The sequence below is a fragment of the Oryctolagus cuniculus genome, chromosome 15 (genome assembly GCF_964237555.1).
Source record: "Oryctolagus cuniculus chromosome 15, mOryCun1.1, whole genome shotgun sequence".
Lineage (NCBI taxonomy): Eukaryota > Metazoa > Chordata > Mammalia > Lagomorpha > Leporidae > Oryctolagus > Oryctolagus cuniculus.
In genome coordinates this window covers 83,204,250-83,231,400 of record NC_091446.1, presented here as the reverse complement: position 1 = coordinate 83,231,400, position 27,151 = coordinate 83,204,250, and the positions used below count along the sequence as shown (strand labels likewise).

The 27,151-nt window shown below is 48.1% G+C and overlaps 2 protein-coding genes and 1 long non-coding RNA gene across 34 annotated transcripts in view; 1 reads left to right on the top strand and 2 right to left on the bottom strand.

Moving 5' to 3' along the window:
• The window catches only part of ZFAND4 (zinc finger AN1-type containing 4), a 70,076-nt gene extending 57,627 nt beyond the window's left edge, over nucleotides 1-12,449 (bottom strand). For 6 of the 12 annotated variants that reach the window (XR_011382578.1, XR_011382579.1, XR_011382580.1 and 3 more), the window contains exons 1-2: nucleotides 12,300-12,449; nucleotides 2,051-2,378 (exon numbers count right to left, since the gene is read on the bottom strand). Coding sequence is in view for 7 of the 12 variants with exons in the window: in XM_070058116.1 (XP_069914217.1) it covers nucleotides 2,051-2,339 (289 nt within the window). In the remaining 5 variants the exon portion in view is untranslated. The other 6 variants (XM_008269856.3, XM_008269858.3, XM_017348678.2 and 3 more) reach the window with 4 other exon arrangements.
• Nucleotides 1-27,151, top strand: part of LOC103351327 (uncharacterized) — a 555,796-nt gene that overhangs the window by 423,091 nt on the left and 105,554 nt on the right. The window lies entirely within an intron of this gene.
• LOC100343496 (WASH complex subunit 2A) overlaps nucleotides 13,911-27,151 on the bottom strand; it is a 58,066-nt gene continuing 44,825 nt past the window's right edge. For 2 of the 6 annotated variants that reach the window (XM_008269863.4, XM_008269864.4), the window contains exons 22-30: nucleotides 25,573-25,755; nucleotides 22,801-22,929; nucleotides 22,579-22,668; nucleotides 21,949-22,071; nucleotides 21,010-21,072; nucleotides 20,448-20,660; nucleotides 17,586-18,194; nucleotides 15,771-15,948; nucleotides 13,911-14,234 (exon numbers count right to left, since the gene is read on the bottom strand). In XM_008269863.4, coding sequence (XP_008268085.1) covers nucleotides 14,095-14,234; nucleotides 15,771-15,948; nucleotides 17,586-18,194; nucleotides 20,448-20,660; nucleotides 21,010-21,072; nucleotides 21,949-22,071; nucleotides 22,579-22,668; nucleotides 22,801-22,929; nucleotides 25,573-25,755 — 1,728 coding nt within the window. In that variant the 3' untranslated portion in view covers nucleotides 13,911-14,094. The remainder of the gene's footprint in view (nucleotides 14,235-15,770; nucleotides 15,949-17,585; nucleotides 18,195-20,447; nucleotides 20,661-21,009; nucleotides 21,073-21,948; nucleotides 22,072-22,578; nucleotides 22,669-22,800; nucleotides 22,930-25,572; nucleotides 25,756-27,151) is intronic. The other 4 variants (XM_008269865.4, XM_051823718.2, XM_051823717.2 and 1 more) reach the window with 3 other exon arrangements.

Genomic DNA, 27,151 nt, shown 5'->3' with positions numbered 1-27,151 from the left:
TTTGGTGCAAAAAAATTGAAATTCATAAAACATTTTCATTCATAGCTTTCCCATAATATGCATTCCCATGAATTTTTTGAAGATTTTTGTTATGCATGAATTTCAAACATTTTTGCATCAAAATAAACTTACCTTTTAATTCAGTTTTCCATCTGCTAAATTGATTTTCCAATAACTGCGTTTTGGAAATGCTTAAACTGGAATTCAACTATCTAACAACAAAGACACTGTGTTTACTCCAACAATGCCTCTTCCTACAGAGGAGGAGGAGTGTTCCACAGGGCTCTGGTTCTGACTCTGATAGTAACCAAATATTTCCCTTGGAGGAGTGCGTAATTTTTAAGCCTAGATTACCCTCTGACATTAAAAGACCGAAACAGCATGCTTTCTAAAGTGCTTTTGCTGCACAGAGATTATTTTAAATGCATGAGATGGGTGTTTGGTAAGTGGTTAAAGTGCCAGCAGTTAGGATGCCCACATCACATGCATTTTATTATTTTTTAAAAATGTAGGTTTAATTGTGGGGTTTCTTTTTTCTTCATTTTATCTGAAAGGCAGAGACAGATCTTCCATCTGCTGATCCATTCCCCAAATGGCCACCAGAGCCAGGGCTAAGCAGGCTGAAATTCCATCTGGTTCTCCCATGTGGATGGCAGGGATCCAAGTTCTCCCATCACCACCCGCCTATGCATGCTATTTTACATAATGCATGGGCTTGAGGCCGAGGTACACCTGGGAGGCAGCAATAACGGTTCAAGTTGTCAGGTGCCTCTCTCGTGTGCGAGACATGGATTTGGGTCCCAGCTCTTGGCTTCAGCCTGGCCCACCTCAGCTACTTGCAAGCACTGTTGGGTGAATCAGTGGATGGGAGTCTTTCTGTCTGTCTCTGTGTCTTGAAGTAGAAATAAAATTAAGTCTATGAAAGGGGGAAAAGTACAGATATTTAGAACATGAAAAGGTTTTATCTTCATGCTTCCCCCTCCAACCACACACACAAAATCATCACACCGTCAAATAAATAAAAGAGCAGAACAAAGTCAAAATAAACTATTCTCATTCCAGATCTCACCAAAACACTTGAGGGACAAAAGATTTATGTGCCATTACTGGATGTGCTGATGTTGTCACCACACTCAGTTGCCCACTAACTTCCACAGCTCTCCCCAGGGCTAGAGGAATGGCAAATAGTCAGAAGCTCACACACAGGTACCCTTGATCTCACAAAAATCCCAACCTCTTCATCCTCCTACAGTTCTGACCTTAAGCTGGGGGAAGGGCAATCCTAGTTATCTTTATAAGAAGCACGCTTCAGCTGGCTCCATCAGCAAAGTTCCATTTAGTGTTACACAGAACACTTTAATTTTTGAGTCAAAACTAGATTTTGACAATACTACTTCTTTTAGAAATCCACAAGGTACAAAGGAAAAGAAGTCTAATTTTAACACAAAACAACTTGTGGCACTTTTTGCAAATACATAAACTAAAATAGAGATGCTGAACATTGTTCAGTATTCCTGCTACATACTAAGGGAAAATGGAGATGAAGCAGAACATCAGGAGAGTGAACCAAGGGAGAGGGCCCCCATAAGAACCCAGCCATGCTGGTACCTGGTCTTGGACTTACACTATCCAGACTGAGAAAAATAAGCATAACTTCAAATATACATAAACATAAGCCCCCTCAAAAAAACGGTTTTGGAAAATTTACACATAAAAAAAAAGAATTTCAAAGCAATATAAAATGGAACACATTACTATTCCCCATTAAAAGTCACTGCCATGTAGTAGAATTTGCATATCATCCTGCTGCAAATTATTTTAAAATACTGCATTTCACACCATTAGAATGATGCCAGGGATTTGCTTCAAAAGAACTTTGTGGAAGGGGAGTGGGGAGGGGGAGAAAAGAAACAAGACAGTTCATGAGCGGATGACTGAGCCAAGTGAGGGCTGTTCCATCGGAATATTCTGATGTCACAGATTTTGAGACTTTCTCCACTAAAAAGACTTTTAAAATTATACATTCTTGATGAACAATTTTAAAACTTACATCCTAAAAATAAAGAAAGACGAGTACCTTCCAATCTTTGAATTTTTGCTTTCACAGAAATAATAGCTTCACAGGGTGAAACTCTCAGCTCAAAACATGTTCCGGTCAATGTTTCAATAAAGAGCTCCATGGTATCACAGAAAGGAAGTTTGCAGTAAAATGGTCCCAAGCTATCTTCATTGAAGAATGGGGGCTCTTTCTTATTATCCATTACTTTGAGTTTCCTAATTCCTCTGGAATATGTTGTAGACAACTGTATTCCAGTTCTAGCCGAATCAGCTTTGAACATTGGTTATACAGGTCGTTGTTCATGTTTTGAGCTTTGTACCTAAAAAAAACAAGAATAATTTTTTTAAACAAGGCTATCTGAAAGTCTCATTCTCCCATAAAGATTTTCCAAGTAACTATGGCCCATTTCAGTCTTCCAGATGGACCCACAAGTCACTTTGGCACTCTTACTTATGTCCAATCTTCAACGTTTCACACTTGTCTCTGGAATCACTCTCCCAGCTAGCCTGCAAGATTAAGACTAGGTATAGTTTTGATACTGTAATATATATTACTAAGGTTAAAAACAGTTACTCATCCATGGTGTGTGGCTCTACAGATGTTATCAATGATATTTAAACCAACACATTCAAGCATCAGTTCATTATTGTAAGACTTGCAACAAGTTATACATATCCTTTCCCAAACCATATAAAGCCACTGTACATTTGAATCACACTGCATAAAAGGAATATAAATCACCCTAATGGCATTCTTAAAAAGAGGACTCATTAAATAACTGAAGAGCAGATGGGTTTCCAGAGAATATCTATCATTATAGCATTAAGATGAGGTCGGTAGATGTTAGACAGTCTCTGCTCAGGAACCTGCAATGGCTGACGGGTATAAGAGGCAATCAGAACAAACACAAGGAGTAAGATAAATCCCAAGTGTGGAGTTAGGAGCATAGGAATGACCACATTGATGGAATGCTGTCACTTTATAAAAGGGGATCGTGAACTTAAAATAAAAGACACAACCTTCCTGGACAAGTGGGTAAACCTTTTAAATAGCTTTCTTGAGAAATAATTCATGTCATAAAACTCACTGATTTTTTTTAAGATTTTATTTGTTTACTTGAAAGAGTTACAGAGACGCAGAGAGAAAAAAAGAGGTCTTCTACCTGCTGGTTCACTTCCCAGATGGCCACAATGGCTGAGCTGCACCGAGCTGAAGCTAGGAGCCAGGAGCTTCTTTGGGGTCTCCCACACAGGTGCCGGGTCCCAAGGACTTGGGCCATCTTCTACTGCTTCCCCAGGCCATAGCAGGGAGCTGGATTAGAAGTGGAGCAGCTGGGATTCGAAACAGCACCTATATGGGATTACCCGCTGTGCCACAGCACTGGCCCCCACTGATTATATTTTAGTCAAAAATTCACCAGTTTTGAGTATATTCAGAGTTGTGCAACAGTTGCTCACTTTTAGGACATTTCCATCACTCCAAAAAGAACTCCTTTCACTGCAGCCATCACTCCCCAAATCCCTGTTTCTCCTCCTCAGCCTTAGGCAAACACTAATCTATTTTCTATCTTAATAATTTGCCTATTCCAGGACATTTTCCATAAGTAGAATCATACAAAATAGTCACTTGTGCCTGGCAGTTTATTCATGCTGTAGGGTTTATCTGGACTTCGTTCCCTTTTATTGCTGTTGGCTTTTGTATGGATACAGTTTATGCTGTTTCTCCAGTCATCAGTTGATGGACATTTAGGTTGTTTCCAATATTGGGCTAGTTTGAATAATGCTGTGATGAATATTCATTCTTAAATTTTTTCTTTTCTATTTATATCCAGGAGATTTTCTAGGTGGTAATTTGTTATGTTTGGAAAATTACCAAACTGTTTTCCAAAGTGGTTTGAACCACTTTAAAGTCCACCAACAATGAATTAGGATGCCAATGTTTTCCACACCCTTAATACTTTCTTTTGGCTTAAAGCCAGTCTAGTGGGTGTGAAGTAGTTTCCTCATTGTAGTTATGATTTGCATTCCCTCAAAAGCTATGTTGAAAATCTTTGTTACTATTAGCTATTAACTTTGGAGAAATATCTATTCAGATTTCTTGTCCATTTAATTTTAAAAAATTATTGGGTTACAAATGTATATGTATATATGTGTGTGTGTATATATATTCATATCTAAAACATGTGTGTATATATAGATATACACACACACACATATATATATACACACACATTTTTAGACTCAAATTCTTTATCAGATATGTGTCAAATATCTTTGCTGTTTTGTGAACTACCTTTTAACTTTCTTGATAGTATCTTTTTTTTTTTTTAAGGAGGTGGGTCTTTTTTATTTTTTATTTTTATTTATTTGACAGGTAGAGTTATAGACAGTGAGAGAGAAAGACAGAGAGAAAGGTCTTCCTTCTGTTGGTTCACTGATCCGAAGCCAGGAGCCAGGTGCTTCTCCTGGTCTCCCATGCAGGTGCAGGGCCCAAGCACTTGGGCCATCCTCCACTGCCCTCCAGGGCCACAGCAGAGAGCTGGACTGGAAGAGGAGCAACCAGGACTAGAACCCAGGGCCTATATGGGATGCTGGCGCCACAGGCGGAGCATTAGTCTGGTAAGCCAAGGCGCCAGCCCCTTGATAGTATCTTTTGACACACAAATTTTTAAGTCTGATAACATCAAATTTGGCTAGTTTTTTATTGTTATATTTTAAAAGCTTGCTCTAGTCCAGCATAATAAAGATGTAGTCATATTATTTTCTAAGAATTTTCCAATTTTAAACCAATATTTAGGTCTGTCATTCATTTTGAATTTATTTTATGAATGGTGTAAGGAAGGAGCCCAAGTTTATTCTTTTGTTTGGGGATAACCAGTTATTTGAAAACCAATTGAATGTAAATATGTGGATAATTTCTGGACTTTTCAATTCTACCCCACTGAGCTTATGTGTCTCTCCTTATAACAGTACCACATCGTCTTCATCACTGTAGCTTTGCAGCAAGTTTGAGTCCTACAATTTGTTCCTCTTTCCAGACTGATGGCTGTTAATTGAATTTCCATGATTTTTAGGATTAACTGCCCAATTTTCAAAAATGCCAGATAGGATTTAAAAAAAATTTTTTTTTTTTTTTTGACAGGCAGAGTGGACAGTGAGAGAGAGAGAGAGAGAGACAGAGAGAAAGGTCTTCCTTTGCCGTTGGTTCACCCTCCAATGGCCGCCGCAGCTGGCGTGCTGCGGCCGGCACACCACACTGATCCGAAGGCAGGAGCCAGGTGCTTATCCTGGTCTCCCATGGGCCATCCTCCACTGCACTCCCTGGCCACAGCAGAGAGCTGGCCTGGAAGAGGGGCAACCAGGACAGAATCCGGCGCCCTGACCGGGACTAGAACCCGGTGTGCCTGCACCGCAAGGCAGAGGATTAGCCTAGTGAGCCGCAGCGCCGGCCCAGATAGGATTTTGACAGGTATTGTATGGAGTCTAAATTTTTTCATATTGTTCTAGTGTATGAAAATATAATAGATTTTTAATATACTGATCTTGTACACTGCAACCATGCCAAACTGTTCGGTTTTGGGTTTTTTTTTTTTTTGATGAATTCCTTAGGGTTTTCTATGTACAAGCCTTTTATATAACATCACATCATGTGTACATAATTTTTCTCCCTCTTTTCCAATCTAGATGCCCTTGAGAATTTCTTATTGGCTAACTGTCCTGCTTCGAATGTCTAGTCCAAGGCTGAACAAAGGTGGTGACACTGAACTTCCTGTCTTCTTCCTAACTGTAGGAGGAAAGCATTGAGTCTTTCTCCATTAGGTGTGCTGTCAGCTGTGGTGTTTTCATAGATCATCTTTGCCACACTGAGGAGTTCCTTCATGTTCCTACTTGGTTTAGGTGTTGAGTTTTCTTTTTTTTAACCATGAAGTTTGTCAATTTTATCAAACGCTTTTACTGTCTCTTTGAATTTTTAATTTTCACTTTATTTGAAAAGCAGAAAACAAGACAGACAGAGACAGAAAGAGACATAGATATCATCCATCTGCTGGTTCACTCCCCAGGCCAAAGATGGAATCCAGGAACTCAATCCGAGTCTCCCATAGCAGCAGCAGGGACTCAACTACTTGAGCCATCGTCTGCTTTCCCACAAAGTGCACATTAGCAGGAAGCTGGACTCTGAAGTATGGCCAGGCCAGGATCTGAACCCAGGCACTCCACTACAGCATGCAGATGTTCCAAGTGGCATCTTGACTGCCATGCCAAATGCCCACCCCACCCCCCTTTTCAGTGTGTATTGAAATGATGCAATTTTTGTCTCCTATTAATGATGTATTACATTGACTGATTTGTGTACATTGAATCAACTTTGTGTTTCTGTGATTAAATCCATTTGTATCTGGTGGATGATTCTTTACATGTGCTGCTGGATTTGTTTGGTAGATTTATTTTTTCTTTTGAGGGTTTCTGTGTCTCTAATAATAAAATAACGAAGCATAGTTTCTGTGTTTGGTTTTCGTACCAGGGCAATTCTGGCATCATAGAATGACTTGGGGAAGTGTCCCCTAGCGATGCGCAAATTGTTAAACATATTTCTGGATGATTAACACCTTAGAGTGAGGGAAGGATATAACCATGTAAGCCTAGATGGACAGAAAGTGAACATTATGGAAGTGCAAGAGTCAAAATGGATTATACATTTTTAAATATCTTTTTCTACCAAAGATAAGAAGTTATCTATGAAGTTACTGCAATTTTCAGAGATATATGTTTGAGAGAGCAGTTATTTCTAACAATTATGGTTTTGGTTCATAATCTCCACTCCTTAAGCATAACATTCCACAGGCTTCTGGAATCTGACACACTAACAACACCTGGGACACAGCAGATCCAAAATGAATCGTCTTTCCCACAAACTTTCTTCTTGTCCTGCAGTCCTCACCTTGGTAGAGGATCCTCATTCCCCCAGTCACTTGAGCCAGAAGTCTAGGGATGATTTTGGAATATCCACCACTCGCATGACATCTAGGAGTGACCAATTGTGGCAATATAATTTTAATATTTCTAAAGTCTGCCACTTGTTCCATCCACACCAATTAGGACTTAGTTTCAGGGCATCATTAGCTCTCAAGTGAGAACTATTCACAGTCTAGCCATGATCTTGATTCTCCCTTCTGTTCTTCTCAACTGTCCTCCAGGAAGCCAAGTTAATGTTTTTCTTTTTTTTTAATTTTGCAAATACAGTTCATAAAAACTTGGTTAGGATATCATCTTATCACATCATATAGTAATTATTTTATTCTCAAATATCTGTTTGTGCAGGGGGAAGAGGCACATGAAATTCTAAAAGGATTTTATATTTGACTTCAGAATGTACTGCCCTGAAACCTCAACAATCAACAAACTTAATGAGGTAAATGAGTAGTAGTTAAAAGCACGAAGGCCGGAGCTGTGGCTCACTAGGCTAATCCTCCGCCTTATAGCGCCAGCACACGGGGTTCTAGTCCTGGTCGGGGCGCTGGATTCTGTCCTGGTTGCCCCTCTTCCAGGCCAGCTCTCTGCTGTGGCCCGGGAGGGCAGTGGAGGATGGCCCAAGTCCTTGGGCCCTGCACCCACATGGGAGACCAGGAGAAGCACCTGGCTCCTGGCTTTGGATCAGTGTGATGCGCCGGCCGCAGCGTGCCGGCTACGGCGGCCATTGGAGGGTGAACCAACGGCAAAAGGAAGACCTTTCTCTCTGTCTCTCTCTCTAACTGTCCACTCTGCCTGTAAAAAAAACAAAAACAAAAACAAAAACAAAAAAAAAAAACAACACACGAATTTTCTTTCCTTCAAGCAGAGTTTATTAAAGCAGTTTTAGGTTCACAGCAAAACTGAGGAGAAAGTACAGGGTTCCCACAAATCCCCGCCCTTGCCTCATTCAGTCTTCTTCTGGAACTTTCTGTACAAGAAATGTACACTTGTCACAACTGATGGATCTACAGGCACACCATCATCACGCAAAGTCCACGGTTTATACTAGGGTTCACTGTTGGTGGTGTACATTCTATGGGTCTGGACAAAGGTATAATGAGACGCATCCCCCATTAGGGCATCATGCAGGTAGCCTATGCTATCATCCACCGCCCTAAATGTCCTCTGCTCCGCTCCCTCCCCAGCCCCGCCCTCTGGCAACCACTCTTCTCACTGTCTCCACAGCTTTGCCTTTCCCAGAACATCAGAGTTGGAATCATACAGTGCGCACTCTCCAGGCCGGCTGCTTCACTTAGCAACAAGCATGTGAGGTTCTTCCATGTCTTTTCACTGCTCGATAGTTAATTTTTTTTTTAAAGATTTGTTTATTTATTTGAAAGTCAGAGTTAAACAGAGAGAGGAGAGGCAGAGAGAGAGAGAGAAGTCCTCCATCCACTGGTCCACTCCCCAGATGGCCGCAATGGTTGGAGCTACGCCGATCCGAAGCCAGGAGCCAGGAGCCAGGAGCTTCCTCCGGGTCTCCCACGCAGGTGCAGGGTCCCAAGGACTTGGGCCATCTTCTACTGCCTTCCCAGGCCATAGCAGAGAGCTGGATCGGAAGAGGAGCAGCCAGGATTCGAACCGGTGCCCTCGATAGTTAATTTCCTCTGGGTGCTGAATGATATTGTTTGTATAGTTTGTCCATTCGCCTACTGAAGTACATGTTGGCCACTTCCAGCTTTTGGCAATCATGAACAAGGCTGTTAGAGTTATCGGCATGCAGATTTTCGTGTTGACATAAACTTTCGACTCATTTGGGCAGATTCCAAGGAGTGCAATTGCTGGTAAGAATGTTCCATTTTCAAAGAAGCTGCCAAACAATCTTCAAAAGTTCTTTATCATCTTGCATTCTGACAAGCAACGAATGAAAATCCCTCTTGTTTGCATTCTTGTCAACACTTAGTGTTGTCAGTGTACAGTTTTGCCACTCTAATAGTCAGACAGATATATCTCACTGTCGCTTCATTACAAAATTTACTTATTTGAGAGACAGAGAACGCACACCCATCTGCTAATTCACTCCCCAAATGCCCACACTGGTTGGGACTGGACCAAGGCTGAAGCAAATGCAATCCAGGTCTCCCATGTTTGTGTCAGGAATCCAATTAATGAGCCACCATCACTGCCTCCCAAAGTTTGTATTAGCAGGAAGCTGAAGTCAGAGCCAGAGCCAGATACTGAACCCAGGTATGGCCAAATGAGGGTACATGGATGTCTTAACCGGCACCTTTTTTAAAAAAATTATTTTTATTTATTTGAAAGGCAGAGTTACAGAGAGGCAGAGAGAGAGAGAGAGAGAGAGAGGGAGGAAGGGAGGGAGAGAGAGAGAGAGAGATCGGTTCACTCCCCAAATGGCCACAATAGCCGAAGCTGTGCTGAACCAAAGCCAGGAGCCTCTTCTGGGTCTCCCACGTGGGTGCAAGGGCTCAAGGACTTGGGCCATCTTCTACTGCTTTCCCAAGCCACAGCAGAGAGCTGGATTGGAAGTGGAGCAGCCGGGACTTGAATCGCCACCCATATAGGATGCTGGCACTGCAGGCGGAGGCTTTTACCTGCTACACCGCAGTGCTGGCCCCTTAACCAGCATCTTGATCACAAGGCCAAACACCCACTCTTTACCACTGCTTTAATTTACATTTCCTTAATGACAAATGATGTGGAACACAGCTATCTTTTAAAAATGCAGAACTGATCCTGTAATTTCTTGGCTGAAGGCCCTGTAATGGCTTCCCATTGTCTACAGAATAAAAATTCAGACCCCTTAGATTCCTCAGATAATGCATCTGATCCACCAGCCCCATTTTGCTTATGGACACAGTTCACCCCATCCTGAAACACTTCTAGGACTTCTCTAACCTCTGCACCTACAGCCCTGGAACACCTCAGCCTCCACGCCCACACATGGCTACCTTTCCGGGACAGCTCAAATATCAACTCTTCCACGAAGCCTTTTATATTCACGTTCTCTTGCATCACTATCTAAATCATATGCTGCAATATCACACTCAATTTCATGTTTTATATGGCTTTCTTTGCACTGCTAAACTGTAAGCTACTCAAGTGGGGGACCACAGGAAGCGAGGGATTACACCTAATTTACTTAGGACTTTGCACACGTTGGTACTCATCAAAAGTTTATTCATGGGAGGGCATGTGACCCAGTTACTGGGTTGCAGCCTGGGACAAGCACACCCCAAATCAGAATGCCTGGCTCAGTCCTGGCTCCTCCACTTCTCTCACTTCCAACTAACTGTGCACCCTGGGAACTGGGCCCCTGCCACTTGGACAGGAGACTCAGACCGAGCTCTGGACTCCTGGCTTTGTCCTGGTCCAGCTCTGGCTGTGGTGGGCACTTGGGGAGTGAACCAGCGGATGGAAGGTCTGTTTCTTTCAAATAAAGTGCAAATAAATTCTAAGATTTTAAATCATTTTTTTAAAAAAGTTTGTTCAATTAAATAACTTATTCTCTCAATTGATCCTCAGAATAAATCTGTGGTACTAGATAAGGTATTACCCTCATTTTAGAGATGAAGAAATATTGGTTGTGCTCCAAAAGTTTATTTGGAATGATGTTTGTTTCCCATGGGGGTCATGTTCTGATCAACTCCAAAAAAGCAGCCCACCGAAGTTTATCCAATTCATAATATACACGCACACACAGGAATATCTGCTGCAGTATGAGTTTTCATACCATTAACAGGAAACATAATTTAATTAGGCCACCTGAACTGAATTATGCAGACTACTAATAGTACTGTGATACTACCTATCAAGATAATCAGTAATAAATACAGCAATACAAAGCACTGTGCTGATAATACTGCCAGCAACAGTGGTAAAAGCCACTACTCTTCAATAAAACTTAAATAAAATGCACCACAGTCAGGTTTGGCTACGCACTCTCTTATCCTAAACAGTGAAATGCCAGTAGGAAAAATGATTCTGTAGGGAGCTCTAACTTGCAGCTCCCTTATCTCCCTATGCAAGGACCACTGCTTTTAGGGCTTCGGCCGACCTGTGGGGTCGGGAAAACATACTTACCCGTGCCCTAGCAAGTTAAGAGTGCGCTGCGGAACTCACAACACTCCCGCCTGCCTAACACAGCAGCAGCTCTAACAACACAAGCTGGATGTCAGGACTGCTGGAATGAGCATCCCAGAAATAAAGGAAGGAGCAGTAGCTGGCACCTGCCCCGAGAGCACTGAGAGACACAGAGGAGAGGGAGTGTGGCCTTCGCCGTCCGGGTCTTCCACAGCCACGCTCTTAAGACAAAACCCAAGCTGGGGCAGAGGAAAGGGTGCCAGACATAGAGGCCTTCCACCCACAATGGGAAGCGCAACAGCAACCCAGGACGGTCACCCCAAGCCGGGTCCCGTCCATGGAGCACTTAGCAACATCCACAAACAACCAAGGCTGGTCCCCTCAACTGACAGCGTTGACCGCTACGCTTCTCCTGCCCTAGAAATCAGTGCAGCAGAGGCCAAAACGAGGCCCCGAAATCTGATGGAGTCAGACCCGGGGATACAGGAGGAGCCAGTGGAAGCCCCAGCGGGCCCAAGACCCTGCGCCAGGACCAAAAGCCGGAACTGTGGGCGGCTCCTCCAGGCGGCCCGGGGTCCTGCTTGGCTAAGCACAGGGCACCCCGTGATGCTGGAGAGGAGAGGGGAAGTGAGGGGATGAAGATTCAAAGACGCCACCGGCCAAGAAAAAGGGGGGAAAATCACACGTCATCAAAAACCACACCCAGGCATCCAAAAACACTTCGCTCAGCTCTCCGGGAAAGCTTCCGAAACGCCAGCCCCGCAAAGCCCGAGAGGAACTTGCAGAGACGGAATCAGGCAGGGGAGCTGGGTCACTGCAGCAGCGGGCGGCCCTGCAAGGGGCAGGTCAGGTTGCCTTTTAAACCCCCCACGGCCCAGACTTGCAGAGCGACGTTCGCCGGCGGGTACCCACATCCTCGCGTTTTCCACGCGCGCTGCGGGGCTGCAGCGGCTCCCATCGCGCCCCGTGTGGCCTCGCCCCGGAGGGCGGGATGGAGGCGCTTGAGTGGCCAGCGCGGCCCCGCCGGGCCGCCGAGACGCACTGGCTACCGTCAGGGTGGACCGAGAGCAGCACGCGTCTCTGCGCGGGGAAGAAAGCCCCAGGGCTCGCCTGGCTCCCGGCGGCCCGCCTCAGCGGCCGGCGGCCCCGGAGGGCCTCCCCATCGCGCCCTCCCGCCCGCGCGCCCTCACCGGCTGTCTGGTCTGCTCGCTTGCCTGCCCTTAGGCCGACCCGGACGCGCGGCCCCGCGAGCGACCTCCGCGGCAGGCACTGACGGGCGGCTCCCGCCCCTTTGTGACACTGCCTACCAATCGCTCGCCGGCGCGCACGTTGCCCTCCAATCAGCGGGGGCGGGAGGCGGGACTTGGCCGCCCGGCGCCGGCGGTTACTCGGGAGCCGGGATCTCCTTGGCGCTCCGGGATGGTTGTCGGTTAGGGAGGCCCGGATGTTGACCCTTTATTACTAGCAACAGTGGACACCCATCTCAGCCCCAGCCATTGTGGCCTTCTGCGGGAGTGAACCAGAGAATGGAAGACCGTTCTTAGTCTCTCTCCCCCTGCCCTCCAACTAAGTAGAGATTAAAAAATAAATTTCAGTGAGGGCACACTTATGGAGACTGGAGTAAAACAGCAGGAACGGGAACGCCCCACTTCCAAACCTCTCAAACACACCAGACTGCTTATTTCCTAGCTCTATTGTCTCCTGAACCCCTACTATCTATCAGTCCTAAGGACTTGCTCTTAACTTATTTGATGAACTCATACTGGGTCAGACCTGGCACTGTGCTTGGGCTCAGAGCAAGAAACTATGCTTGCACACATCTTGGGCTCTGGGCCCCATCCAGTCTCAACTTTTTTTTTTTTTTTTTTTAAAGATTTTTGTATTTGAGGAGTTGGTGCTGGGGCCTAGTGGGTAAAGCCACCACCTGTAGTGCCGGCATCCCATATGGGTGTTGGTTCAAGTCCTGACTGCTCCACTTCCAATCCAGCTCTCTGCAATGGCCTAGGAAAGCAGTGGAAGATGGTCCAAGTCCTTGGGCCCCTGCACCCATGTGGGAGACCCAGAAGCTTCTGGCTTCAGATCAGCACAGCTCTGGCCATTGTGGCCATTTAGGAATGAACCAACAGATGTTTCTCTCTCTGCCTCTTCCTTTCCAATACATAAATCAAAAAAGAGATTTATGTATTTGAAAGGCAGAGTTACAGAGAGAGACAGAAACAGAGAGGTCTTTTATCTACTGGTTCACTCCCCAAATGGCTGCAACTGCTGGGGCTAGGCCAGTCCAAAGCCAGGAGTCAGAAGCTTCTTCTAGGTCTCCCATGTAGGTTGCAGGGTCAAAAGCACTTGGGCCATCTTCCACTGCTTTCCCAGACGTATTAGCAGGAAGCTGAATAGGAAGTGGAGCAGCTGGGACTCGAACCAGTGCCCATGTGGGCCGCCTGTGTCACAGGCAGCAGCTTTACCTGCTATGCCACAGCACCAGCCCCAAGTTCTCACAGAACTACAAAACCAGGGACTGTCCAATCTTGCCCCAGAGGGCTGCAGAAGGATCTCCTGGATTCGGTGGAGACCTCCTGACAATGCCAAGCCTCATGAAGCCTCTCATTCTCTGACTAAGCTGGGGCTCCCAACTACATAATGAAGTCTCCAGCTCATCTGTCTGGCATTTGCTGTGACCCGGAGTCCCCACCTAGGAAAGCCACAGATTCCTTTTCTAACATGTCCCAAATCATATCATGGCTCCTGTAAGGTTAATCAAGTCAAAATACAGCTTAAAAAACAAAAGGCCATGAGCCAACCACTGATACATATTATTTTTATTTGTGGTAGTAAGCCTAATTAAAATCAGTGCAGAGAACATTAAGTACATTGAGTCAATTGCTACAACATTTGCTTTTTGCAATGCAGTTAGGACAACGAGCATGTAAGACAGCATCGCTAACTCGAGGTGTAGCTTAGGGGAGAGCTGTGGGTATCCTGTGTGCTCTACGGGCCCCCAAGTGCGTTCAGAGGGTCATCAAACAAGTTCGACGCCTTGTGTTCGGATCTCGGTTCAGGCGCTGCCTCAGCAGGTCGGCTTTTGGGTTTGCTTGTCTTAGCCTGGATGCCGGAGGAGAAGATATCATCTTTAAAAAGAAAAGAAAAAGACCTGCTGAATGGGCAAGAAAGCCAGGTCCACACACACCACCCAAGACCCAATTCTGGTAACGGTACAGGTACCAGAAAACACTTTACTAAAGTCAAACTGCTCAGAGTCTTATCCTGGTTTGGGCACCAAATTAATTTTATTATCATGTTCAAGTCACAGGTAATCTTTGAGCAAATCTTCTCAGCTATGAAAGTGTGTGTATGTGCATGTATGAGAGAAAAAAAGGGGAGAGGGACAGCCCAGGACCTCACCATCTGGGACACCAGACTTCTACAATGGCACTTCAAAAAGTTCATGGGAAAATGGAACTAAAAGATGAGTTTACACTGATGCAAAACCTTCTGTTTTTCATAACAGAATTTCCATAACAACTTTTTGAGGATATTCTTATACAATCTTTTCACTCTGGACTTTAAAAGAGAAGGGCAATAAAAACACACACAGGGAAATGCAGTATCAGACTCCCCTCTTTTAGAACAAGTTCATCAGTTCAACACATCACAGTGTTTGTCTGTGATGATATTTGCATCTTGTGTTTCACTGCCTGGAACGCTGGCTTTGCTCAGCCATCTTGCCCTCCAGGCTTCTATCCTTGGGAGACTGCAGCGTGTGTACATACAGGAATGTGTCTCAGGGCATCCTCTGCAGCAGAGAAAACTCAGAAACAGTGCAGTCCCCTTCGGTGGGCTAACGGCTGAATACAGAGCAACAGCGCACAACACTAAAGAACAAGGACATGGATCTCCGTGTACTGACATGGAAAAACAAGCAGCAACTGAAAGCATCAGCCAACAGAATGTCCTTATTTTTGGAAAAGGTGGATCTACACCTATACATATCCAAACATATTAATGTCACTACATCTGAGGGCTACACACCCACTGTCAGTATCAGTCACATCCACGGACTGTCATTTTCTTTTCTCCATTGTATGAATCTGCCACAGCAAGCATGTCTTACATCTCCATAATACCAGAAATGGAAGAAGTCATCCCTGCACCATGTGCTGGAAAGCAGGTGGGGACCGAGCACAAGGCTTGCAGGGGAACAGACCCTAGGTAGCTCTGCGGCACCAGCTGCCTTGAGTCACCCCCAAGTTGGTCCTGCTCTCCTCCTGCACCCACTTCATGCTTTGCAGACACAACTCTGACTCAAGCAACTGCGTGGGCTCTGAGGCACCAGTCACCTGAACTGCTCTAGCATGCGGGGTGACTGCCCATCAGTCCCCTGCTATCACAGTGCACTAGGATAAAAGTTAAGTTACACCCGACGGTCAGATTCTGGGCACCTTCCATGTTCCTTGATGGTCATCGCAGCAGGAAGCTGCTTCACCAAAACGAAGATTCCACGTGCTTACTCATCCCCACCCTAACTCAAGATGACACGGCAAAGCAGAAGGAAACCAGCCCAGGAAACATTTTCCAGGAAACGACCAGGATGAAGGCAGCAGGAGAAATACCCAGGGACTGGAGGCTACCATTTCTCTAGGCCAAGCGTAGAAGACCACACGTACCCATGTCGTCGTCAAATATAGACTTAGCTTCCACTTTCTTTCTGGACTTTTCTTTCGGTTTCACAGTTAGGTCAGCAAAGATATCAATGTTATCATCAAACAAGTTGGATTCCAACGTTCGCTCCTTCTCTCTTGTTTTTTGTAAGGGTTTAATTGCTTCTGTAGCAAATATATCATCCTTAGTAAGTCAAAAAAGAAAAAGAAAAACTTATTTCAAGTCATGCTTACACTGAAACACTTCAGCAAGCTGCACATGTGTCTGGGAACGGCCAGGCAGCCTATGCGCTGCCTGGGACACACCGGTCTGCCTGCCCGGCCTTGCACTTCTCATGCTTCTGCTCCCAGCTCAAACGCCCGCTCCACACTGCAGCTCTTCCACCAGGCCCACTGAAGGACGTCCTCCCACTCCCAGCTACTGCTCTGCCCTGGGTAGTTTTCTTCATGGTACGCAGTGCTATTTGAAAACACCTCCATTAGCTGTTGCCGGTTCTGTATGATCCCCCTCCCTGAGGGCTGTGGGGAGCACCTGTCCCAGTACACCCCATGCCCTCAGGACCCAGGTGCCCAGTCAGCATTCTCCCTGCAAACACCCCAGACACCTTGACCACCTGCACAGTCAGTAGCCCCAGCCAGACCTGTGTCCCCAGAACCAGAGGTCTAATCTCAGGCTAGACCAAGAGGGCTCACAAGAGGATTTCAAAACGTTCACTGAAAAATACATGGTCTGAAAATTCTTAATTTTTTTTTTTTTAACAGGCAGAGTGGACAGTGAGAGAGAGAGAGAGAGAGAGAGAAAGGTCTTCCTTTGCCATTGGTTCACCCTCCAATGGCCGCCGTGGCTGGTGCACTGCGGCCGGCGCACCGCACTGATCCGATGGCAGGAGCCAGGTGCTTATCCTGGTCTCCCAGGGGGTGCAGGGCCCAAGCACTTGGGCCATCCTCCACTGCACTCCCGGGCCATAGCAGAGAGCTGGCCTGGAAGAGGGGCAACTGGGACAGAATCCAGCACCCTGACCGGGACTAGAACCCAGTGTGCCAGCGCCGCTAGGTGGAGGATTAGCCTATCGAGCCGTGGCGCCAGCTGAAAATTCTTAAATTTTTAAGATTTATTTTTTTATTGGTTTGAAAGGCAGAGGAGTGGGGGTGGGGGTGGGGGACAGAGGGAGAGAAGAGAGACAGAGGAGAGAAAGAGAATTTTCCATCCACTGGTTGACTCCCCAAATGGCTGCAATGGCTGGGGCTGTGCCAGGTAGAAGCCAAGAGCCAGGAGCTTCATCTGGATCTCCCACGTGGGTGCAGGGGCTCAAGGACTTGGGCCATCCTCTGCTGCTTTCCCAGGCACATTAGCAGGGAGCTGGATGGGAAGTGGAGCAGCCAGGACTTGAACTGGTGCCCATATGAGATGCCAGCATCGCAGGCAGCAGCTTAACCCACTGTGCCACAGGACTAGCCCCTCAATTTTTTTTTATACCAAAACGAGTATCATTTAATTTCATTTTCCATGGACCTTCTTAGGTCCCTTCCTCTGTGTCAGGGTGGCATAGGGATCCTGAGCTCAGCATCACACTATGAAAGTGAAAACACACAACGGTTAACAATCAAGACTTGTTGTCAACAACTATGCCAAGAACCACTGCTACAGGCAAGAAAACACTCAGAGTAAGCTTCAGGCTTATTCAAAAGAGAACATATCTGTAAGCAAAAAAAACACCGGGCATGTATGAGACCAGCTTAAGGTAATCTGTGGCTCCAATGAGCCATTAAGGTATTTTCCTCAACACAGAACCAGCACAAAAACACGCTGTGTACTCTTACCTCAAAAATATCCTGTGTTCTTGACAGGACGTCCTGAGGACTGCTGGATTTTGACTCATTCTTCTTGCCTTTCTGGTCCGCAAAGAGGTCGTGCTCATCTTCCAGGAGAGGAAAGGGACTGGCTTTCTTCGCTGGTTTGGACTTCACGGGCTGGAAGAGATCGTCATCGCTGCTGGCGTCCCCCGGAGCAGGAAACAGGGAGCCCTTGGCCTTCCCTGCCCCTGGCAGGTGGCCTGTGCTCTCTGCGGCTTTGGCCTTGGCCCGTGTTCTCTCCATGGACTGAGATCCAGCGCCCTTGGAAAAGATGTCTCCAGAATCAAAGAGGTCAGGCTCGCCGCTGGGCTGACCCAGAGACTTCCCAAAGGGGCTTCTGTCCACTCCAGGCCTGGGGCCGCCTTCCCAAGGTAGAGAGGCAGCAGCCATGGCTTCGGCAGAGCCATCTGCTCTGGGCTGTGGCTGCCAGCTACTGGGTGAGACGGCACCATCTGCCAGGTGTGCAGCAGGTCCTCTGGGGCCACTCGTGACCTCGGTCTCACTGGACTCCTGGGCAGCCAGTCGCCTGGCCGCACGCGTCTGCGGCCTGCGCTTCCCTCTCACTTTGACCCGGCCCTGCAATGGCAAAAACCCACATGATCATGTGGTAGTGACAGGAAGTGTTCAGAGCTAACGTAGCAAGGAACTGGCAACCCAGGTGTTACAGGGTTAGCTGTCTACTTCGATCAACATACTACCTAAAGCAAAGAAGAGGTTAATTTTTCCAAACTTTCACAGAAGGAATTTAGTAGCTCTCTGTACTCCAAGATTAAGCCTTTCTTAATTCTTGAGTCTCCTTTTATTTATTTATTTTTGTTTGTTTTTCAAGGGCAATTTTAGGTCAGTTTGACACAAAAGGCTGGTGCTCTGTGTCCCACAACTCTCCCTGGTACCTACTCTTTCCTTGCTTTATTTTTTTCTTTTTTGAAATATTTATTTAAATGAAGAACAGAGAGAGAGAGAGAGAGAGGAAGAGACACAAAGAGAGATCTTCCATCTGCTGGTTCACTTTCCAAATGGCCACAATGGCCAGGCCTGGGCCAGGCCAAAGCCAGAAGCCTGGAACTGCATCCAGGACCCCAGTGTGCATGCAGGGGTCCAGGTATTCTTGGGCCATTTTCTGCTGCTTTCCCAGGCACATTAGCAAGGAGCTGGGTTGGAAGCAGAGCAGCCAGGACGTGAAACAGCACTTGCACATGTAAGATGCTAGGCAATGGCTTCACCTGCTGTGCCATCATGCTGGTCCCTCTTTCCTCACTTTAAATGTGGGTATTCAGGCCGGCGCCGCGGCTCACTAGGCTAATCCTCCGCCTAGCGGCGCCGGCACACCGGGTTCTAGTCCCGGTCGGGGCGCCGGATTCTGTCCCGGTTGCCCCTCTTCCAGGCCAGCCCTCTGCTGTGGCCCGGGAGTGCAGTGGAGGATGGCCCAGGTGCTTGGGCCCTGCACCCCCTGGGAGACCAGGAAAAGCACCTGGCTCCTGGCTCCTGCCATCGGATCGGTGCGGTGCGCCGGCCGCAGCGCGCCGGCCGCGGCGGCCATTGGAGGGTGAACCAACGGCAAAGGAAGACCTTTCTCTCTGTCTCTCTCTCTCACTGTCCACTCTGCCTGTCAAAAAAAAAAAAAAAAAAAAAAAAAAAAAAAAAAAAAGTGGGTATTCTTCCAAACAAGACAGACTCAGGAGGGTGCTGGTACTAACCTGAATCAGGGGCTAGTGTAAATGCAGGCTGCAGGGGCAGGGAGACACCAGACACCAAAGAACGTGGCTTAGAGATCAGATTCGTTAGCATGGCCTCAAAGCATGACTCACTCAACCGCGACATGCGGTATTTGTGATATTATTCCAAAACACATCATCCGGCAGCTTTTCAGAAGGCACAACCCACTCTGGGCAAATTGCTCTGCTATGTTGATTTACTTCAAGAAAATCTCCTAAGTAACTGGAGGAAGCAGCCATTTTAAACATCACAAAAACAAAACAACAGAAACTGTAACAAAAGGGAGGATGTTTCATTTTTGCACAGGAAAAACAAGTTTTGAAACAAGAGAGTTTGGAAACTCTCTTCTCTCCAGAGAAGGGAGACTAGACCAGAAAAACGAAAACTAGAAAGAAAGGAAAACCTTGGTGCAGAGTCCATCAAAGAGATTCTCCATGAGGTCTCGGAGAAGAGGGCCCACGGTACAGGCGCAGGAGGGGAAAGGGCACTGAGGCAGGGATAGGCTTTCTAGGCTGTCAGCAGCACAGGGTGTATGTGTTCAGGGGTGGGCCTGGGGGGCCTGGAGTTCAGACTGTCCACGGGAGGTGACTCATGGGCAAGCAGGAGGCCTGGGTTGCCACCAGCTCTACCAAACCTAAGTGCTGGAATGTTCTCCAGGCAGTGAGGGGCCAGCAGGGGAAGAAATGCAGGCAGGATTGGGAAGGCAGAGGGAATCAAGACGGGCAGGAAGAAGCTAGAGAGAGGCGGCTGCACCTCTTTCAAGTGTGGGACTGGGGTTGGGGGCTGTGTGAAGCTGATGGACTAAAATGTGACACCTACGGGGCCAAGCGTTCAGCTGCTGCCTCCAATGCTGGCAACTCACATGGAAGCACCCGTTCAAGTCTCAGCTGTTCTGTTTCTCCACTTCCTGCTCCTACAGCTGGCACCTGCCACCACAGAGGAGACCCAGATGGAGGTGCAGGCTCCTGGCTTGGCCCAGTCCTAGCTGTTGTGGTCATGTGGGGAGTGAATCAGCAGATGGAAGACCTGTGCCTCTTTTTTTCAAAAAAAAATCTTTAAAAGAAGAAAAAGCAGCGCACAAACTGTTTTATGCACACAAAGATAGGCCCTCACCTTGTTGGCACTGTGTAAGGTGTCTGCCTGGGCTGGGAAGTCGAAACTCACGCCGGCCTCCCCGCTCCCAGCAAGGGGGGACGCACTTCCCAGAGCACGGCTCCTTCCGGCTTCAGGCGATGGGAAGGCCAGTTCTGGCGAGATGGACTTCCCTGCTGGGGGCTGGGGTGCCGCTGCAGGCAGCAAGGCAGCGGGGTTAACTGCTAGATGTGCCTGGAGAAGCAAAACACCAACTCTGTACGCGCCCTCCAACAGCAGCTTGCCACCCAGGCTGCTACACGGCAGTGCACACGACACGTAACATGGAGAAGAGCGACGCAGGGAAAGTCGCCTGATCCGAATCTCGGAACCAGGACAGAAGTCCACAGCCCTGAGCCCAGAGAAGACGTGAAAAGCACAGAGCGTAAGCAGTGATGATGAGGTGGAGTGCAGAGCAGGGGGTGGAGGTGGGGCGCAGAGAGGAGAGAGAATGCATAGCGGCAAGCTAACAAGAGCAAAAATCCCAGCGTGTCCACAGATGCCACAGGGCGGGCAGTGAAGACTCCAGCCGGGCCATAGTTACTTGTAGTTTCCCGATGCGAGTGGATGGCTCTTTGGGTTTAAATGGAGCGAGACCTGACGAGTCCTGTGTGAGATTACACTCGGTTAAACATCCATTGGGGAAACACGAAGCAGGGTGCCTCTTGGGTGAAACTTAGGCCTGTAACTAAATTGGCAGGGGAGCAAGGCGGGAGGCTGCCAGGCTGCACGCGGGGGAAAGGCACACCCAGGACACAGATCAGACTCCCGGGCTGCACTTGGCCCGAGCACCACAGCCGGAGCAGCGGGCACCCTGACCACACGGCCGGGTGATGTGGCAAGTGCCAGGGAGAACACGGGAATCGCCCCGCAGCCCGACACGCAGCTTCTCAAAGCAGAAGGATCTGAGCCCTGGGCAGGGCCAGTGAAACACGCCAGTACACATGCCTCGTGTTTGTGAAGCCTCTGTGAGATGGCCAGGGACACCTGCCTGCCAGACTGGCACCCTCACTCCAGCTCTGGCTCTCCTCAGGAGAGCTCGAGGAGGTTGGACAAGATGGCTGACGACAGAGGCCCGAGGGCAGGGACTCAGAAGTGCACTGGGGGTAACCAAGCAATGGGACGGAAGTGACACTGAATCTACTGGAATGGAGCCCCGAGGGAGAACCAGGGTGGCTCTACTGGGAAGAAGATTCTTCACTCTACCTCGGCGCCACCCTGGAATCTGATTTTGACTTGCATTAGAAAAGAATGAGCAGGTGTAAGCTGATGTGCCTGGAGGGAGTCCCCAAGTGAGACTTTAAGTGGAGGGGCAAACAAAATGAGTTGGTATAAACAACCCCAAAAAACGACCTTGGGGAAGAGCGGGTAGCCCTAGCAGCTGTGTGCTCCTTAATTCCAACAGCTGGGTCTGCGCAGGCCAATGGACTCTGCCCTGGGCTGCGGCAGGTGCTGAGAATCCCGGAAGGAGGTCTGTCCCAACCTGGGGGCTTTCCAGATCCCACGGGCTGTTTGCTTTGCTGCTTTGGGTGGAGTCAGGGCATTTCTGGTTTTTCAAAGAGGAAGCAGACTGGTCTTTTTTCACTACCTTCTTTTTTTCTGGTACCTTCAAAAGAAAAAGAATGCCAGAGTCTGTCAACGATCGTGGAACTTTTGCAGAAAACACTGTAGTGCCAAAAAGCTGCCCTGCTTCTGAGTTCTAGAAGTCTGTCTGCAAAGCAGGGTTGAACCTACTCAAAGAGGGGGCATTTCAGAGACAGCGTCCTTAAGACTGGCCTAGATGTGACGAAAAGAAAAGAGAAGGCGATACAACCCGGGCTGAGACAGATCTAACGCTGTACATGTAAAGGGCGTCACTGTTTAACCACCAGATTACACATAATGGTCTTGCCACAAATCATGTAAAAATCACACAAATATGTGACACACTCAGGAAGGTGGGGTGCCTTGCGTTTCAGCGTCAGCCAGGGAACACCCACAGTCTCACCCTGCAAACACACTCCCAGCAGCACAGTGCGACCGTTTATAGAAAAGGGAGCACCCCAGCTCCCTGTGGACTTTCCTTAACTGTGTAACTTTCCCCTACACCCCACCCACAACGAAAGGCTGGTACCAGTGGCGGGGACTTGGCCGAGCTGAAAAGATCATCATCTTCATCATCTTCATCATCTCCAAACAGGCTCCCAACCCGTGGCTCCAACGACTGGAAAAGACAACACTCTGATTCAGTATCCACGGGAGAACTATTCACACTGACAGCGAGGTGAGCTGATCGGACAGTATGACAAAACAACAGAGCCATAACAAGGGGGAACTATCTGGAAGGGAAACTGACCCTGGATTTTTTTGTGCCAGCAAAAAGGTCAACATCCGGGTCATTGTCCTTTTGGAGTTTGTGGCTGAAGAGCAGCTCTTCGTCCTGGAAGACGCCTGTGCTCTTGGGGCGGGCATCAGGATCGGGACCCTGGGAAAAACGTCGGCGGTTAGGTGTGATCAGACTTACAAATACTTACGGGCGCAGTGAAGGTGTCCCCGCCGCAGATGTGCTGACGTCGGTCAGCAAAAGGCTGGCCATGGCCAAGTGCCAATCACAGGGGAATGACAGATTCACACAATAGCAAGCTGTGGGCTACCAGAAATAGCAGGAAATTGCTGTAAGCAAGAACGTGCTCATGATCCAGAAAGATCATCTTTCATTCTCTGTGTTGTGTCTGTACTTGTTACTAAGAGAGGAAAAACCATTAGCTCCATGAGAAAGATCGTGGGGATAAAAACACACAAAATTAAATGACCCAGGGTGAGCATCTGGCATAGCAGCTAAGACACCACTTAGGACACCTGCTTCCCCTCCCCTGGGTCCAAGTTCCACTCCCAATTCCAGCTTTCTGCTCATGTGCACCCTGAGAGGCAGCAAGTGAGGGTTTAAGTAGTTAGGTCCCTGACACCCACATGGGAGATCCAGACTGAGTTCCCGGCTCCTGTCTAGTCCAGTCCTGGCTGTTGTGGGTATCTGTAAACCATTATATGTGAGATGTCTGTCTTTCAGTTTTTTAAATAAATAAAGAGAGAGAGAGAGAGAGAGAATGAATTCCTAAAGGGAAGAGACAGCAACTGATTTAATCTCAGAAACTACACAAAGTTGTCCAGTGTGTATCCTACCCTGTCAGCCTCCTACATCCCAACACCTGGCACAGGAGTGAGGAGAGCCTCCCTCTGTGCTCTCCCACCACTCTTGCCCTGCTACTTTCATATCCTAAATGGATCTTTGTTTGCTAAGGATCAAAAGTTCCTATAACTTTACTTGGTTTGGGGTGCCATTTCGAATCCCTGCTGATACACCTGGGGAGAGCAGTGCAAGACAGCCTGCACTCATGTGGGGATCCCAAATGAAGTTCCAGGCTCCTGGCTTCAGCCTGGCCCAGCTCCAGCCACTGCAGCCATTTATAGAGTGAACCAGTAGATGGAAGACCTTTCTCTCTTTCTTTCTGCCTTTCTATAAGCCTGCCTTTCAAATAAATAAAAAAATAAATAAATCTTCAAAAAAAAAGTCTGTGGAAAATATGTACTGTGAAACCACTATGCATGGATTTCCACTATTTTGCATCACATAAACTGACCGTTTTATTCCAGTTTCTGATGGACTGTTTGAAACACCCTCATGTACATGTACTGAAGACCATGCTGGCCGGCGCCGCGGCTCACTAGGCTAATCCTCCCCCTCGCGGCGCCGGCACACTGGGTTCTAGTCCCAGTCGGGGCGCCGGATTCTGTCCCAGCTGCCCCTCTTCCAGGCCAGCTCTCTGCTATGGCCCGGGAGTGCAGTGGAGGATGGCCCAAGTGCTTGGGCCCTGCACCCCCTGGGAGACCAGGATAAGCACCTGGCTCCTGCCATCGGATCAGCGCAGTGCGCAGGCTGCAGCGCGCTGGCCGCAGCAGCCATTGGAGAGTGAACCAACGGCAAAGGAAGACCTTTCTGTTTGTCTCTCTCTCTCACTATCCACTCTGCCTGTCAAAAAAAAAAAAAAAAAAAAAAGACCATGCTGTCTGCAAACACAAAGACGGTCTCACTGCACGCTTTCCAATCTGGACGCCGTTCCTTTCGTTTTCTGACCTGGCTGCCCTGCCCAGAACTCTCTGTAGAAGGCTGAGAAGAACTGGCCGGAGGAGTAGAACCTCCTCTTCCTCAGCATCACAGGGAGATCATTCAGTGCTTCCAGTGTGAAGCACGATGACAGCCGTGGGGGCTCACGGATGCGGAGCATCTCATACATCTGTTGGGTTTGGATTTGATCAATGCTTTTTCTGTATCTACTGAGATGGACAGGTGCTTTTTTCCCCCTGTATTTTGTTGATACAACATATGATGTTGACTCATCTTCCGATTTTCACAGAACCTTGCATTGCTGGGATGAGTCCTATTGGTCATGGTGTGCCATCCTCCTGACACTTGCTGCATTGCGATCACTGGTATTCTGTTGAGGATTTTAGCATCTATGCTCATTGGACTGTAGTTTTCTTGTGATGTCTCTGTCTGGTTTCAGTATCAGGAGCACAGCACAGAGCCACTGTCACCTACTTTCAATCATAAAATTTACTGGACCGTCGCCATGCCCATTCACCTCATTTCCCACAGCTGCTCTCAGACTTCCAACAGCAGATCTGAGTAGCTGCAAGGGCCCAGATGGCCCACAGAGGCTAAAACGGTCACTCCTGTGGCTCCTTAAGGAATAAGTTGGCCGACATGTGGTAGACAGGAAAGGTCGACCTCCGACACACATTTCTAAAACTGAATGCTACAAGTACATAAGTGTATAATTCTGGCCCAACTTCCCTTTTCCGCTGCTCATATTCCGTAACTGGCTGGCAAACAAAGTTCTACCGGGACAATCAACACAGTCCATTAGGTCCATTAGGTCCGGGCTGAGGCAGGTGGAATTCTGATTCCCTATCCCACAAGGCTACTTGAGGTGCCTCACAACCATCTAAATCATTTCACAGTCTGCACTGCAGGCTGAGATGGCTTCCACAACTCGCACGGCAGCACTGACACAAGACAAGCGTCCTTCCTCTCGTCTAGAGAGGTGACCCCCGACGACCTCACGCTCACCTTTGCTACTTCTTTCTGCGGAGCTGGGATGCTGCTTTGCTCTTCCGTTTTATCCTCTTCCTCATCAAACAAGCTCAGGACAGTTCTGCTTCTGCCTTTGGTTCCTCTATCCAGTGCGGATGAGGAAGAAAAGAAATCTGAATGCTTGGCTGCTTCGTGAGCAGACATGGTCAAAAGTCCTTCCTGGAAATGGAAAGAGTAAGAACATAAGCAACAACTGGAAACACGGATCCTGGCAGGGGGCTGCCCAAGCTCTCAGTCCTCCAGAACCTGCCCGCTCTGTGGGACTCGGGGCTCCATGGCTCATCACGTGGACTCCCAGGAATGAAACACACAGGTAATCCCGACTGGCTTCCCCGGGGGAAGGACTGGAACCCCACAGCCAGAGACCTCTTTTCCAATTAGTGTCAGTCCACCAACCCCTCCTTTCTGCCGAGCTAGGAAGCGGTCACCTGAGGCACACAGGCTGCGCAGGAGCTAGGAAGAACTTCTAAGTCACACAGAGAAAAATGCCAGTTGCTGGGAGCACATTACATATGTGCATTTCCCAGTATTTCAGGAACATGTGAGTCCCACGGGACATCCAATCAGCGAAACCAGCCCCTCCCATTTAGAAGGCTTACACTGCAGAAGCAGTAAGAATGTCTAATCCTGAAAATGCACCATCTATTGACTCAATAAATGCCACATTACATGTAAAGTATCATTGATCCGAAGAATCTGCATTATTGTAAGTACCATCAAGAAAGAAAAACAATTGCCAGTTCATCATGCCATTGACCATGAGGTACACCCGAAATTCAGAGCAGCCACACTCTGGAGAAACAGGCCTCTTTGGAGAAATACACCACTTACAAAGTAAGGCCTGCCATGTGCAGTGTAATGCAACAAATGCCACAGACACATTGACGGGATGGCCTCAGTCCTCAAGGAGCTTACACCCAAGTGGTAGAGAGGGCCACAGGACACACGGGTAGACGCAAGAGAGGAAAGGGCCAGGGCTGCGGTCACCCAGGTCCACATGCAGCCACTGGGGAAGAGGCGGTCACACAGTGACGCGGGCACAACAGAAACACCTGTCATGTTAGCTCCAAGGAGCCACCACAGGGAGAGTAAAGGCTATGCTCCTTGCCTAGGCCTGGGGAGAGAGACTGAGTCAGAAAGGTATAGTATACGGGGACTGAAGGCTACCACTGATACCGGATTCCCAGGCCAGCCAGCAGCATGAGCCGCAGGCCTCCTGCAGGAGCGCAGACATATCGTGCAGCCGGGGAGAGCCGGTGTTGCCTCAGAAACTCCAGGGCCACTCCTCTCGCGGCCAATGTCAGCTCGATGTCAAGAGGATGGCCAAGCAGAATCCTAAAGCTGAAGTCCGCGGGGGGCCTGGCAGGGCCCAGAGAACCAAGGGGCACAGCAGCGCTCTGGAGAGGGCAGCAAGTTGGGAAGCGCGAACCCACAGGGAGGGTGCAGGATGATGTGATGTGCACGGACATTGCCAGTACAACGCTGGGCACCACCGCGTGTGCGCCTGTGTCTAGGACAGAGACGGCAAGGCAAGGACCAGGGGGAGGCTCTCCCT